Below are 14,510 nucleotides of genomic sequence, written 5' to 3' on the forward strand. Positions count from 1 at the left end.
GGTGCTAGTCTAAAATACTATTACCTTCACTTATAGCTGAGGAACCCAAGGCACAGAGAGGTTAGGAATCCTGCACAAAGTCAAGCAGGGTTTGATCCTCAAAGTGAAGCTCCAGAATCTTTCTGAACCACTACTGTATGCTGCCTTCTGTGAAAAAAAAAAAAAAAGGGAGGCTCATCTAAGCTCCACCTTTCCCAGACCTAGAAAACTTAAGGTTCTTGAAACTGGCATGGTAGATATTGAGCTGAACCTAGAATTCTATTTTTATAATTAAAAGATTCCCTAAGTTAACTATCAACTGGACAGGTTTAAGAACAAGGGGGAAGCAGATTTGGCCAACGGATAGGGTGTCCGCCTACCACATGGGCGGTCCAAGGTTCAAACCCAGGGCCTCCTGACCCTGTGATGAACTGGCCCACACATACTGCTGAAGTGCACAAGGAGGGCCGTGCCATGCAGGGGTGTCCCCTGCGTAGGGGAGCCCCACGCACAAGGAGCGTGCCCCGTAAGGAGAGCCACCCTGTGCGAAAAAAGTGCAGCCTGCCCAGGAATGGCACCACACACACGCAGAGCTGACACAGCAAGATGACTCAACAAAAAGAAACACAGATTCCAGGTGCTGCTGACAAGAATTCAAGCAGACACAGAACACTCAGCGAACGGACAGAGAGCAGACAACTGGGGGGGAAGGGGGGTAGTGTGGAAGAGGAAATTTAAAAATAAATGTTAAAAAAAAAAAAAAGAACCCCCTCGGCTTCCTTCCAGATGTAGTTAAGATTCTTAGTTTGTACCACCCACCCACAAGGGGAAGACAGGCAGTGGGGCCTAGCCTGCCCCTACTGCCCACTCTGCTGTGCTCAATCACTACCTTCCCCCAGAGGCCAGTGGGGGTGGAGTACAGGACAGGGACACTCTGGTTCAGACAAGACCCCCGTTCTGCTCAGGACCTCCCATGGAAGGGTGGAGTAGCTCCTCCTCCAGCCCCCACAATGTTACATTTATCCACGATTCCTACTATTCTTGAATAAGTAAATCCCTCAGCCATCAGTTCACAGAGAGCCCTCGTGCACCTTCTCCCATTTGACCCCCACACACTTGTTGAAGTGCTGTCATGATTTCTATTCCGCAGCCCTTCCCATCTATTCTCGTTACAATAATCAACCAACAAATCCTGAGCACCCACTGCAATGGAGGGTTAGCTTGTACTTCTGGTGTTAAGTTCTAAAGTCGTCTCCCTTAAGGCAAAAGTCAAGTGTAGTTAAAAATCACTCATGAAAATCTCTTAGCTGGTACCTGGGCCCTTGAAAACTCAAAAGCCAAGAATTAACTTTTTGTGGGTGTCTCTGAATTATGGCTAAAGCTTCCCTTTCCCTGGAGGCAGCAAAGACCAAGGCTATGGTGTACAGGGAAGGGCAAAGGGTTAAATGTAGGGATTACTCCCTCTCTCTACTCTGAGCTGAGAGTTGATGTCACTAGTTAAATTGAGCATATGCTCTGACTCCACTCTATCTGCAAGCCCTATGCTAGGTGCTATCAGGAAGAGAAATGAGCATAAGACCCCTGCCCTCACGTGGCCTAGAATCCAATTGGGAGAGATCAGATCAACCCCTGAAAAAGGTGGATAACAGGTAAAACACACCACCATCCGAACTGCTAAACATGATTCTAAATGCAACAGACACTCTAAGGAAGAAGAGATTGTTGTGGTGTAGGAGAAGCTCAAAGGCTTTCACGGAGAAATTTAATCTAGTTCTTGAAATGATCATATCCTTTCTTAAAATGGACCAACCCAGAAGTAATCAGTGTTTCAGGCATAATTAACCTTGTCATCTAAGATTACGATAGATGCCAAATACTTCATTAGCCACTCTGCACATTCTTATGTTCAGCCAAGGTCCATGGGGAAACTGTTCCGTAGTCCCAGGCCTATTTGATTACAAAAGCTTAAAAGTAAGTCTTAATATTATTTTTACACTAAGATACTCTACACATCTAAGAACAAAAAATAACTCCTTCTTTGTAAAAGAGTAGAGAATCTTATTATACAACCATTTAGCCTAACTTACCTCTCAAAGGAAATATTTGTAACATCTGAATATTCTGAAATTAAACTGGCCACTTTTCTGCTTTCTTGCTGGGTCCTAAGACTCGTCTCTTTCTACAATCTCAGGACTCAAGGTGACCGAGCACAGTTCCCAGCTGGCCCTGGGCCACGTGGCACTCTGACAGGGTGAACACAAGTGCTGAGATACACATCCTGGGCATAGTTCTGGTCCATGACCAGCTACAGGCACACCTGATGGGATCTGCAGAGTGGGGGAGGAGGAGACAGCAGGCAAGGAAGGAAGGACCCAGAAGCTGACCCAATACCAGCTGGAATAAGAATAAACAGGAAGAGGACCCAGGCTCAGATTTTCAAATAGATAGCCCTGACCCACATGTAAATTGGTTTAATAAATCAATATAATAGAGTATACATTTCCAAAACTCAGATGCTGGCCAAAATTTCTCCAGGTCTGAAGGACATTTATGACTTTTCCTTTTAGAGATGGTATGAGTACAAGTCAGAAACACCAAGTTCAAATTCCGATTCTGTCATGATTCTGCTTAAGGAGTTGTGAGGCTTTGGGCAAAACACTTTATAACCTTAGGCTTCAGTTTCCTCATCTGTAAAGGGAGCCAGTTGGACTAGATGATTCTAGTTCAGAATATGATTTTTAAAAGCTGGAGCATCACATGGCTCAGAAAAATCAAGAACAAACATAACATGGAAGCGGATGTGGCTCAAGTAAAAGGGCTTCTGCCTACCATATGGGAGGACCTGGGTTCGATCCCTGGGGCCTCCTGGTGAAAATAAGAGAAAGCTTGCCTGTGTAGTGAGCCAGTGCCCATGTGATGAACTAAGTGCCCACACAGCAAAAGTGCCCATGCAGTAAGCCGGTGACCATACAAGTGAGTCCCACAGCAAGATGATGATGCAACAAAAGAGAGACAAAGGGAAGAGTCAAGGTAAAGTGCAGCAGAAACCAGGAACTGAGGTGGCGCAGCTAACAGGGAACCTCTCTCCACATCAGAGGTCCCCAGGATTGAATCCTAGTGAATAGTAAAGGAGAAAAAATGAGAAGACCAAAAAAGAGAAATAGATACAGAAGATCACACAGCAAATGGACATAGACAGCAGAAACAGCAGGGAGCGGAGAGGGGGAGGGGGGGAAGGGGGTTAAACAAACAAACCTTTAAAAAAATAAATAAATAACAGAAACAGAAGTGACAGTGGGCCTGGAAGATAGTGGTGACCAAAGAGTCCCAAAAAAGAAGAAAATGGGAATTGGGAGAAATCCAGAATTGTTCCAGGAGACTGTCACTTACAGGTCATCTAGTAATTTTTTTGCCCTGCAGTCATAGATCCATGTCTTCTGATAGGATGACATATGTGCAGATGTCATCACATCCCTTGTGCCTCTGGGCATGACGCAACCTTAAATACCTAAGAGAAATTAAAGATTCCAAAAGAGCTCAGAGCCTGACCTCAGAAACAAAGACAGCTGGAAACTTCAATACACAGTCTAAAAACTTGAATAAAGTTTTACGATCTCTAGTTCAGTTTTATAGTCCCTGAAGTTTTAGAATACCCAGCATATTTTGAGGCTCTCAGATACAATATTATTCCATTATAAAATCTTAAACTAGAATTTAGGATGTTATTCAACATTTAAATGATATTATAGAAAATTTAACCCACAAAAATCTGTTGAGTTTTCTATAAGTATATTTATTTGATATGCCTGTATATTATTGATGTTTTACTTTTGCCTCAGCATTCTAAGTCCTTAATCAGTAAATTTTTTTTAAAGGAGGTAATGGGGATTGAACCCAGGACCTTGTACATGTGAAACAAGTGCTCAACCACTGAACTACACCCATTCCCCCTAGTAAATATGCTTTTAAATTTAATTAAGACCAGGAAGCGGACTTGGCCCAGTGGTTAGGGCGTCCGTCTACCACATGGGAGGTTCGCGGTTCAAACCCCGGGCCTCCTTGACCGTGTGGAGCTGGCCCATGTGCAGTGCTGATGCGCACAAGGAGTGTCCTGCCACGCAGGGCTGTCCCTGCGTAGGGGAGCCCCATGTGCAAGGAGTGTGCCCCATACGGAGAGCCGCCCAGCGCAAAAGAAAGTGTAGCCTGCCCAGGAATGGTGCCACACCCATGGAAAGCTGACACAACAAGATGATGCAACAAAAAGAAACAGATTCCCGTGCCGCTGAATAGAAGTGGACAAAAAAAAAGACGCAGCAAATGGACACAGAGAACAGACAACCGGGTGGGGGGAAGGGGAGAGAAAAAAATAAATCTTTTTTAAAAATTTTAATTAAGACCAAATAAGCTAGGTTGATTTGAACATGGGTTGAATAAATGTGACTGAATTTAAAATATCAGAACCCAAACTACGATAAACAGTAGCTCACTAAGAGATTACTCTCAGGCAGTCTTCGAATCACAGAATTCTACGGTTTAATGCCTTTCACATTACTTAGTGTATAGCAGGAATTCAATCAGCACCTTGAAATTTATCATCATGGGTCCCCATGATCGCTATTTCCTGGAATTCATGCCCACAGGTAATCCCCTCACGGAGAATATGGGCCACACCCAGTGTCTCCCGTCTAATATCGAGAGAATATCTCAAAAGGGCTGGGATGCCACTCTGTGATTAGGTTACAAAGAGACTGCAACATCAGTCTTGGCCCTCTCTCTCTCTGGCCGGTTCACTGAGAGAAGCCAGCCGCCATGTGAGGGGCCCGATTGACAGGCCTACGTGACAGAAAAAAAAAAAACGATGTCTCCAGCCACCAGTCCACAAGGACCTGAGACCTCCCAGCAGCAGACACCTTGACTGAAGCCTCGTGAAAGACCCTGACCCAGAGGCATCTGGTCACACCTGATTCTGGTCCCAAGGAAAGTGTTAAAAAAATTGATGCTTGTAGTTTTAAGCTACAAAGTTGTGGAGTAATTTGTTATGTGGCAACCAAAAAATTAACATGCACAGATTTTTACTTATGGACATTTCAGTTATTTCCATTTTTTAATCACTAACAATAAAGCAATGTGTATTCTTTAAAAAAATTTATCATCATTTACAGTAACAGCTACCGTTTAGTTAGCAAGTCCCCCAACCCAAGCACTCATGAGACACTTTGCCTGTTATCCCTTAAATCCTCAAGGACAACCCTATTAAGTAGTACTATTATCTCCATTTTACAGATAAAGAAACTAAGACTCAAGGAGATTAAAGTAAATTGCCAGCTACTAAATGGGTGAGAAGGAATCTGAGCTTAAGTAAGGCTCCCACCAGCTCCTTAAAATCCTCTCACCTAGTTTTCCCTTGAAGTGCAGTTTAGGAAGCTGGTTCAGAAGTTCTGGGGTCTCACTGTCACTGGCAGTTATTGACACTCACGTGCTTTACTTTCTAAGGTGAGCACCGATGGGAACTTGTGTGCCTTGGTTTGCCTGGGGAACCTGGGCTGCTTCTGACGGAGGAGTACTACATGAAAGGAGGGCGACACTTGACAGAAACGTCAGCCACCGGAGTGTGGCTCCTGCCTTTGGGCACTAGGCACAGTTGCAGTCCTTTAAGCTGGACCTCTCCCCATCCAACCATCTGATCGGCCACGCCCCTCTGTCCACCCCTAGGAACAGCATTTCTGCAAGGGATCAGACCCCAACCATAAAGCTTATTCTTACCTCCTGGAGGATCTGCTGCAGCTCTATCACCAGAGAAACCCAGCAGCCAGCCATAGCAAGTTTTAGGAAGCATGCTGCTAACCTCAGTGACGACAGAGATTCCTGGCTAAAGTCATGTTTTGTGAATCTTTATCCCAAGGATATTTTCTTGACCCAGTATTTCCCCTTCACGATTTTTGCTCAAACAAGAATTTCAGGGAAGTGGTCAGCTTCAGCAGACATTTTTGCAGAGAATGCCAAGGGGAATGTATTCCTTCTGCTGGCCCACAATCATTTCTGCACTAAAGAGTTCAAATTGTCCGCGCGGGTGTGTGTACACCTACCCACGCCTAAGTGTTCAGAGACACTAAATCGCGTCCATTAACTGGTGTTAACAGAAACCACCTTCCATTTCAGATTTATAGCATTATCATTTCTGCTGAGGAAAGCAGGGTATAAGCAGCTGGCCACGCCTGCAGATAAGCCCACCCCACCCCACCCCACCCCCTAAACGAATTTATTTGCCTCACTAGCAGGTGTTAACAGAAATATCTGACTCAAGACTCATGGGCCCACAACATTAACAAATTCCAGAGCAGTATGTTCCCTCCAACTCCCAAAATCCCATTTGCCTCTTCTAAACACAAAGTGGCTGCACTTTACTTTCTTTCTTTGGTCGTTGGTCCCAGAAAGGCCTCAGTTCAACTAAAGGCCTCTGTGGGGATGGGAGTGGTGCCGGGTTGGGGGGTTGGAGGGTGGACGCGTAGGGGACCCTTTTGTTTTAGAGTCTATTTCTCTGTAGCTCAAATCAAGAACATAGCCCCATAGCTATGACAGCAACTAATCTGCAAAATACCTTTTCCAGCCTAAATAATTGATCGTGTGGGAACCAAATACTTTCAGTTGTTTAAAAGAGAGGCTGAGCGCCTGCCTCCGCTTTCGCCAGGAATAAGCACAGCTACGGTGGGGGGTTGTCACTTCAAACCTTGTTTGCAAAGTCCCAGCTCAGATCGCGGACATTTTGCTTCAAACTCGCGGCTGGGCCCGCCCAATGCAGAGACCCCGAGAGTCTCGCATGCCGCGGAGTGCTTTGTGGGTTGGAGGGGGGCGCCGGCCACACCCCTCAGTGGGACTTGTTTTCTCAGCTGATCTAGTCCTGCGAACAGGTGCTTGGTTAATTCCATCTTTAAGACGGAAAAAGAGCGTGCAAAAGTAGACCTGTAGGCGCACCCGCCCAGCAGAGAAAGCCACACGGGACACGAATAAAAGTGACTTTTCATCTTCTGCGGGACCCCAGGACGGGGTGTCCTGTAAGTCTGGGAAAAGCTTGGATCTTTCTGCAACACTTCTAGCGACCCCGCAGCAGAGCTACAGTGACCCTAACACCCTACCCCACCCCCGCCGGATGCACACACGTGAAGCACAGCAAAGCGTGCCACCTGCCGGGTTCCCGGCAAACATGCCCGGAGGGAAGGGCCGGCGGAAAGCACTTTGTTTAGAGAGAGAGAGAGAGAAAAAGTAAACTCTCCCGAGGCTGAGGGCAGCGCCGCCTGGCACCGGGACCTCCCGGCCGTGGCCCGCAGGGGGTCGGCCCTCGGCTTCTCTTCTTTCCGCGCTAAATGGGGAGGTGCCGCGTGGGGCCAGGAGCGCAGGGCGGCGGGCGCGGCTCGCCCTTCTCCCGCCGCGGCCCCGGGGCCGGCGGAGCCCCAGGCGGGGCAGGGACAGGGCCTGCCGGCCGACCCCCGCGCGCGCTGGGCGAGCGGGAACAGGGCGCGCCCTCGCCCCTCCTCGCGCACGGGCCGGCGCCCTGGTGGGAGTAGAAGAGTCGGAGAAACTCACAACCGCTTGTCCTCGGGCTGCAGTTGCCAGTGCATGGCCAGCGAGAAGCCGAAGAGGCTCCCGGGGTCCCCAAATTTCCGGATCACATTGTCCTCGCGGGTGTCCAAGTTGAAGGCGGCGCCGAGCCGGGGCAGGAGCCCGGCCGACAGGTAGAGCAGCCAGAGCTGCCGGGTGGCCGCCATGGGCGGGCTCCCGGGGAGGAGAGCGGGGACCTGCGGCGGCCGCCCTGCGCGCCGAGCCCGGGCCGGGTCTGAGCCTGCCGCGCCGCTGCTCCTGCTGCTGCCGCGGCTGCCGGCGCGGCGCCCGCAGCCACCTTCTCCTCTTCTCGCGGCGGCGCCCGGCCCCACCCCCGGACTGGTCGCGCTCTCAGTCCGGCCGCTCCCCCTCGCGGGCAGCTCCCGACCGCTGAATGCGCCCGTTGTTCTCTGGAGACTCACAGGCGTTTTATCAAGTGACGAGGACGTCGGCCCCGCCCCTCCCCACCCCTCTCGCCCCTCCTGCGGCCGCCCGCACCTTCCTGGCGCGTCCCGGCTGCCCGCGCGTCGGGGCACTGCCCTCACCCGGCCCGGCCCCTCACCTCCCTCGCCGCCGCCCCTTACCTGACTGGGAAGCACCGGCGTGGGAGGCGTCGCAGACTGGCCCAGAAAGGGGAGGCAGAGCTCCGGGTCAGCAGCCCCACCCAGGGGCCCCCGCTGGGAAGAAGCACTGGACTTGTGGTTGCTGTTGAGGGTAGAGGGAGAAAAGGTGCTGGTGATGGACCTTATTTCCTGGAGCAACCTGTGCGCGGCAGATGCGGCTCCATGAGCTATTGCATATTTCATTCATTCGTTCCACAAGTGTTTATTGAGCGCTTAACATGTGCCAGAGACATTGGGGGGTGGAGACAGTGCTGGGTCCTTAAAGAACCTTACCGTCAAAAATGACAATGGCACACCCTTTGGTAGGTCTGTGCAATTTACAGAACACAGCTATTATCTCATTTACAAACATCCCAGGAGGTAAATATTTTCATTTGCAGATGAGAAAACTGAAGCCCAGCCTTGCCCCAAATCACCCAGGGATACATGCCCAAGGGAAAAGGGGTGCTTGTGGGAGAATTCACCCTGGTATCAGAAATTTAAAATTTGGTTTTCAAGAGGTTCTGGGCTGGGAGGAAGACCCTTATTAGTAAAGAAGAGTTGTTTAAAGTGGTAGCTGGGAGATCTGGAGTTGCTCCTCTTTCCTAGCCCCACATTTCCATGATTAGTTGGTGGAAGAACTTCCCAGCCAAGGGGCAGCTGGGAGTTGTGTGTGAGGGGCAGGAAGGCTCTGCATCCAGGGCAGGGAGTGGAGCCTTACATGAGGTGTTAGTCCTTGGGGAAACCTTATCCTGCAGGGATTCTTAAGTCCGGAGACCAAGAATCCAGGGGTAGTGTGAGGTTGGATGATGATAAGGTTTAGATTTTATTTTCACAAATCTCTAACTGACATTTAGCATTTCCTTCCATTATGAATGTAGGGAACAAACCACAGTGGCATTAGGCTAAGTAACTGTGATTAGGTCACCGATGGTAATCATAAGTTTTTTTTCACATTACATCACAGTTGTTTCAGAAATCTCAAAATATCATTTATAATCATCACACCCTCAGAATTACAGTAGTTCTTAGACCTTAACTAGGTCTTCTTAGTAATATGTTGATTAAGATAGCTATAGCACAGGTTTGTTTTTAATATTTCAATAACTATTTTAATATAATTGGTTTCCTTTGTAATTCCATGTATTTTATGCATTTAGAGACCTTATTCTGAGAAGGGTCCCAGGTCACGAAAAAAATTTTAGTACTGGCCAGATGCTCCTAGAGGCCTTAGGGTGCCTCCTTATAATCTGACATCCCTACCTTGGAAACAGAGACAGTGTGGATCCAGGGAAGAGCTGGAACTGTGTGTATTTGGGGAGTGCTCTTCACTCGAGTGGTATTTCTGCCAAGGCAGCAGCCAGTCCCATACAGAAAAGCCATCTGAACACCATCAAGGGCCACCACAGGTGGAAGCAGCTGCCAGAGTGAGCCTCTCAGCACTTTGGGGGTGTGGAACACTTCTCTGCCAATCAGTACTCAAGTCAAATTAGTCCAAAAGTGGAGTGCAGTGGGCTCACGTTCAGTGAATGATCTTGAAGATCACACTGTTTTAACTAGTATGTTTTGATAAGGTTGAGAAACCTTTGGAGACTATAATAAACTAGGGAGTATCTGCCAAATGACTTTGCATGCAAATTAGTGTGCAAGTTAGGTTTTCTTCTTCGTGTTAAACATGTACTATTCCAGAGAGATGAGGTACAAGCAATTATAATGTACCACACCATAGCCTGGTACTGAGCAGGGATCCACTGATGTGTTTGTAATGGTTGCTGAAATACTGAAATTACTTCTGAGCTGTTTGATAAAAGCTGCTGTCCTGAGCTCCATAAGTGCAACTGTCCCACCCCAGTCACTTTCCTAGAACCCACTAACTTCACCGCAGTCCTGCAACTAAAGGTTTTAAACCCTTAAACCCTGGTGCTGAAAGGGATTCTTCTGGGGCTTATGTAGGGGGAGGATGGAATAAAGAAGAACAAGAATAGAGTTAGACTTGTTCTGGGGTATGTTCAGTGCCCATCACAGATGAAAAACGTATCTGCCACACTCCTACCTACCACTTAATTCCTGCCTAGAATACCAAACACACTGAAGTTGAGTCAAACTTGACTGACTCCTAACAATAATCTCTTTGAAAATCAGCAGCTCCTACTGACCGATTATAACAATCAACTTTTGTGACCCAGTTGTCATTTTCATGGTAAAAAGGAATTGGGCTAACATGAGAGAGAAGTGTCTTAAAATCGGGAGTTATAGCATTCCTTCAGGATCTGGCGAGGACAACATCAATCTCTGGTTTCAAAGGAATGAAAGATTCGAGAGTCTTACAAACTATGAAGTAAAGACCTGTGGACAGGAAGACGCTTTTTTGGAACCAAAGAGGGAGAGAGAGCTTGAAGATAAAGGTATGCTGTCATACGGGGCATGGAGTGGGTGTGTATGTGTGTGTGTGCATGACGTGTGCATGTAAAACAAGATGTGCACACTGCAAGGAGGGCTCTACAAATCCAATTAACTGACAAAACTGTGTCATGTTCTAAAAGAATACAATGTATTATCGTAGAAGAAATTTTTTAAAACTGAAAATTTAAAATAAAAAGGCACTTCCCCTCTACGTGAAAGCTATCAACTGAGGTTTTTGCTCAGGTGAGTGCTTCTGAATTCTTATATTTTACCAGTATAATTTTCAAAAAAAAAATAATTTATTCTGTATCCCACCTTTGAAAGAGGTGCTTTCAAATTATTTAAAAATATTAGTCACCCACGGAGAAGTCTGAGGAACCTACATTGTTCCTCATATGTTTTCCATGTCCCGGGATTGGGACCTACTTTAATAGTTTTTCTGTCAGGTTCTCTGTTATATTGACATCATCATCGTCAATAGCAGAGAATATCATATTTACTTTTGAAAAAAGAAACTAGTTTTTGAAAACATCTCTTTATTCCCTTCTGTGGTGGCATTATACTCTCCCTGAAGTATAATTTCATTACAATTCCCTGGAGCCCTTTACTGAAGGCCATACATCACCTTTAGTGAGAATAAAGTAGTTAGAACAGGGTTTGTGGATCCCAGAATCCTTGGTTCAATACACTAGCCATGTGGCCTTGGGCAAGTCATTTAATCACTCTACATTTCCATTTCTCCATCCCTCAAGTGGGGATAATAATAGCACCTGCCTCCAAAGTGACTCTGCCTTAAGGATTCATAGAGTTTATAGTATCTAAAGCAGTGAGACTGTTGTGTCAAAATGAGAACATTCACCTCAGTGTAGGCATCGGCCCACAATATAGCTATAGTGTTGTGTGTATATTTATATAATTTTTTAAAATACGGGTTCAGATTCTGTTATTCAATGGCAGATTTTTTTTTTCAGAGAAAGAGTTGTCCTGTATTCCTTTTCTTTTTGTTATAAATGCTCAGGGGTTTTCTCTTCCATATTAAACCTTAATTTTTTTAAGTGGCATTTTATTTACTCTAAATCACAGCTCATTTTATAGAGGCAACCTCCCTTTGCATGGGTTCAGGAGAATCCAAACTGCCAGCTGTACCTTATTTGAAGGCCCAGCTCTATTTTAAAGTAAATTTCATGTGAACGTTTCTAATTCACTTACAATGAGCTCATTTAAATTTGTAGATGCCATTTTAGATGGTCTTCCCGCCCCCAAGTTTGTTTTGAGGGAGTTTTTCTGAGCTAGGAAGCCACATTTTGTCAGCCAAACATAAACTAAACCTTAAATGAACCAAGGTGAATTTAAAACTGAGCTCTCAGGGCTGGGGTGAAATCCCTAATTGGCAAATTTGTGTTTCCATCCCTACCATAATTAGGAACAAACATAAAGCTATATCGTGCTTTATGCAAAATGGTCTTGAAAGGCTAAATACAGAGTAAGCGTTTTTTCCTTTATTTAAAAAATAAAAATGTAATTGCTTTCTATTTTTAAAAAATTTCTTCATTGAAAAAAATTAAATACAAGCTGATTCTGAGTTAGGGCTTAAACCAGTGATCGCAGGAGTATGTCAGTTCAGGTCAAGGCAAGCACTCAAGGAAGTTCAGGTTAACCTCACCCACTTCTAAGCTAAGGACCTAGAACAAATTACCTGCCTCTCAAGGACTCAGTTTTCTAGTCTGTAAAATGGCCAGAATTCTTACCTCACCAGGTTCTTACAAGGACTAAATGAGGCTGTATCTGTGAGGTTTATAGCACAATGTCCACCATTAAATGTACTGGATAAAAAGGTAGCTGTGAAAATGAAGAAGAACATATCCAGGGGAAAAACAAAACAAAACACAAAAGAGCTTCAGGTGACCAGCGTCAAGCAGCGGGAGCAGGACTGTGCCACATAAGGTCACCTATGCTCCACATTCACTTCTCAGAGTGGTCAGGATAAACCTTTCCTATTGGCTCTAGCTTAGCTAATAATTCCCATGATATCATAGTTTCTCAGTGCCTGAAGTTTGGGCAGAAGCAAGTTTGTGCCCCACTTCTGGGTCTAGACTGCTTTAATCTCTTGCCATTATTTGGAGAAGCAACCAATAATGGGTCCCAAACTCAGCATCGTGACCTCAGAAGAAACAAACTCAGAAGGCTTACCAGGAGGCCTGAGAGGAGAAAGGGATGGAAGCAGAAGGATGTTTCCGTTGCATTCTTAGCTATGCTATGGATTATCCCAAATCATGGCTAACGTAAAGATCATTGTTATTTTTTTGAGTTCTATCTCATTGAATACATCTTGCTGCTAACATTAAAATAGTTTATACTACTTAAAATAAATTAGCAGGGCAGTTAAAAGAACATACTACTGGGAAGCACCTTTGACTCAACTAAAAAAACATCCGCCTACCAAATGGGAGGTTCAGGGTTCAAACCCAGGGCCTCCTGACCCGTGTAGTGAGCTGGCCCACATGCAGTGCTGATGCGTGCAAGAAGTGTCGTGCCATGCAGGAGTATCCCCCAAATAGGGGAGTCCCACGTGCAAGGAGTGTGCCCTGCAAGGGGAGCCGCTGCACGCGAAAAACGCACAACCTGCCCAGGAGGGGCGCCGCACACGCGGAGAGCCGACAGAGCAAGTGGACGCACCAAAAAGAGACACAGGTTCCCAGTGCTGCTCTAAAGAATACAAGCAGACACAGAATAACACACAGCTAATGGACACAGAGAGCACACAACTGAGGTAGGGGGAAGGGGAGAGAAATAAAAAAAAAATTTTTAAAAAGAGAACATACTACTTAGGATGGAAATCAGGCGTTGACTTCAGAATTTCTCTGGTGAATCTGGAAAGCACATGAAAATTAAGCCCTCACTCTGTTTAACAGGCCACTTTTTTTTTAAACTGGCATATTAACAAGACATTTGAGGGCAATGCAATAAAATTCGCCCTGTGAACTTACACTGTTTAGAACAAATAACAAAGAAAGGAGAAAAAGAATAGAGCAATTTGGACCACCTAATAGCTGAGAATGTTCCTGTAACAATGGGTTTGCTGTCCCAAGACCAAAGTGAAGGGCCAGACATTCCAGCAGTATACGATGCATTTCTCTGGACGTTCCCTGGCAAAAATGGAAAAAATGTGCTCACTGATGTTACATCAGTTCCATTTTCAAAAATCTTTAGAAACACTAAAGTCACTGCATCTCTGTACAGCAAGAACAACTGCCCTTATTTTATGTATCTATATATACGGAGACACCAAATCAGGGACTTTTTGTCAGAAGGAATGTCAGTTGTCTCTGACAGAATTAAGACTCAGGATTTCCTGACTTCTGACTTCATAACCTAGACCACACCTTCAGACCCTTCTTCAGTCTTGGCAGAGGAATAGTCCACAGAGACCAAATTTCCTGTCTCCCAAACAAGGAATTGTAGCAATGCACCGAGTGTGATCTTCATCAAATGTGTTCTTGGCAAGGAAAAAAAAAAACACACCAGTAACATTTTGTCAGTTAAGTTGGGATGCTCATACAAAAACACATGCTGCTTGTTCTTCCTGTTCAGAGAAGGCTGGAAGGAACAGACTGACTAACCAAGGGGGATTTCTGCCCCGAGCTAATCCAATGACCCAGCATGAATTATTTCAGCCTTGCACAGTACTAGGAAACAGAACCTCCACCCATTGCTCCAGATGAATTTTACTTTCCCCAAAGTAGCCAACCCACCACTGGTTGCTGTTGGTTACAGAAACGGCTGGTTAAGTGCCACATTGGTTGAGAAGGAGGTAGGAGAGTATGGGAGACAGTCAGCTCTTTGATTTTGAAGGGCTTTTAGAAGGCCTGTAAATAACCAAAATGCTTCTATTTCTCTAAGACTTTCTTTATGCGCTGACTGCAGTCAGCT

At 45.9% G+C, this 14,510-nt stretch overlaps 1 protein-coding gene across 2 annotated transcripts in view; it reads right to left on the bottom strand.

The window, feature by feature from the left end:
- Positions 1 to 7,963, bottom strand: part of ITGA6 (integrin subunit alpha 6) — a 75,991-nt gene extending 68,028 nt beyond the window's left edge. The window contains exon 1 of one of the 2 annotated variants that reach the window (XM_004450037.4): positions 7,561 to 7,963. In XM_004450037.4, coding sequence (XP_004450094.1) covers positions 7,561 to 7,742 — 182 coding nt within the window. In that variant the 5' untranslated portion in view covers positions 7,743 to 7,963. The remainder of the gene's footprint in view (positions 1 to 7,560) is intronic. The other variant, XM_004450038.4, reaches the window with a different exon arrangement.
- Between the last annotated feature and the right edge of the window lie 6,547 nt (positions 7,964 to 14,510).

This window comes from Dasypus novemcinctus, chromosome 7 (assembly GCF_030445035.2).
Source record: "Dasypus novemcinctus isolate mDasNov1 chromosome 7, mDasNov1.1.hap2, whole genome shotgun sequence".
Classification (NCBI taxonomy): domain Eukaryota; kingdom Metazoa; phylum Chordata; class Mammalia; order Cingulata; family Dasypodidae; genus Dasypus; species Dasypus novemcinctus.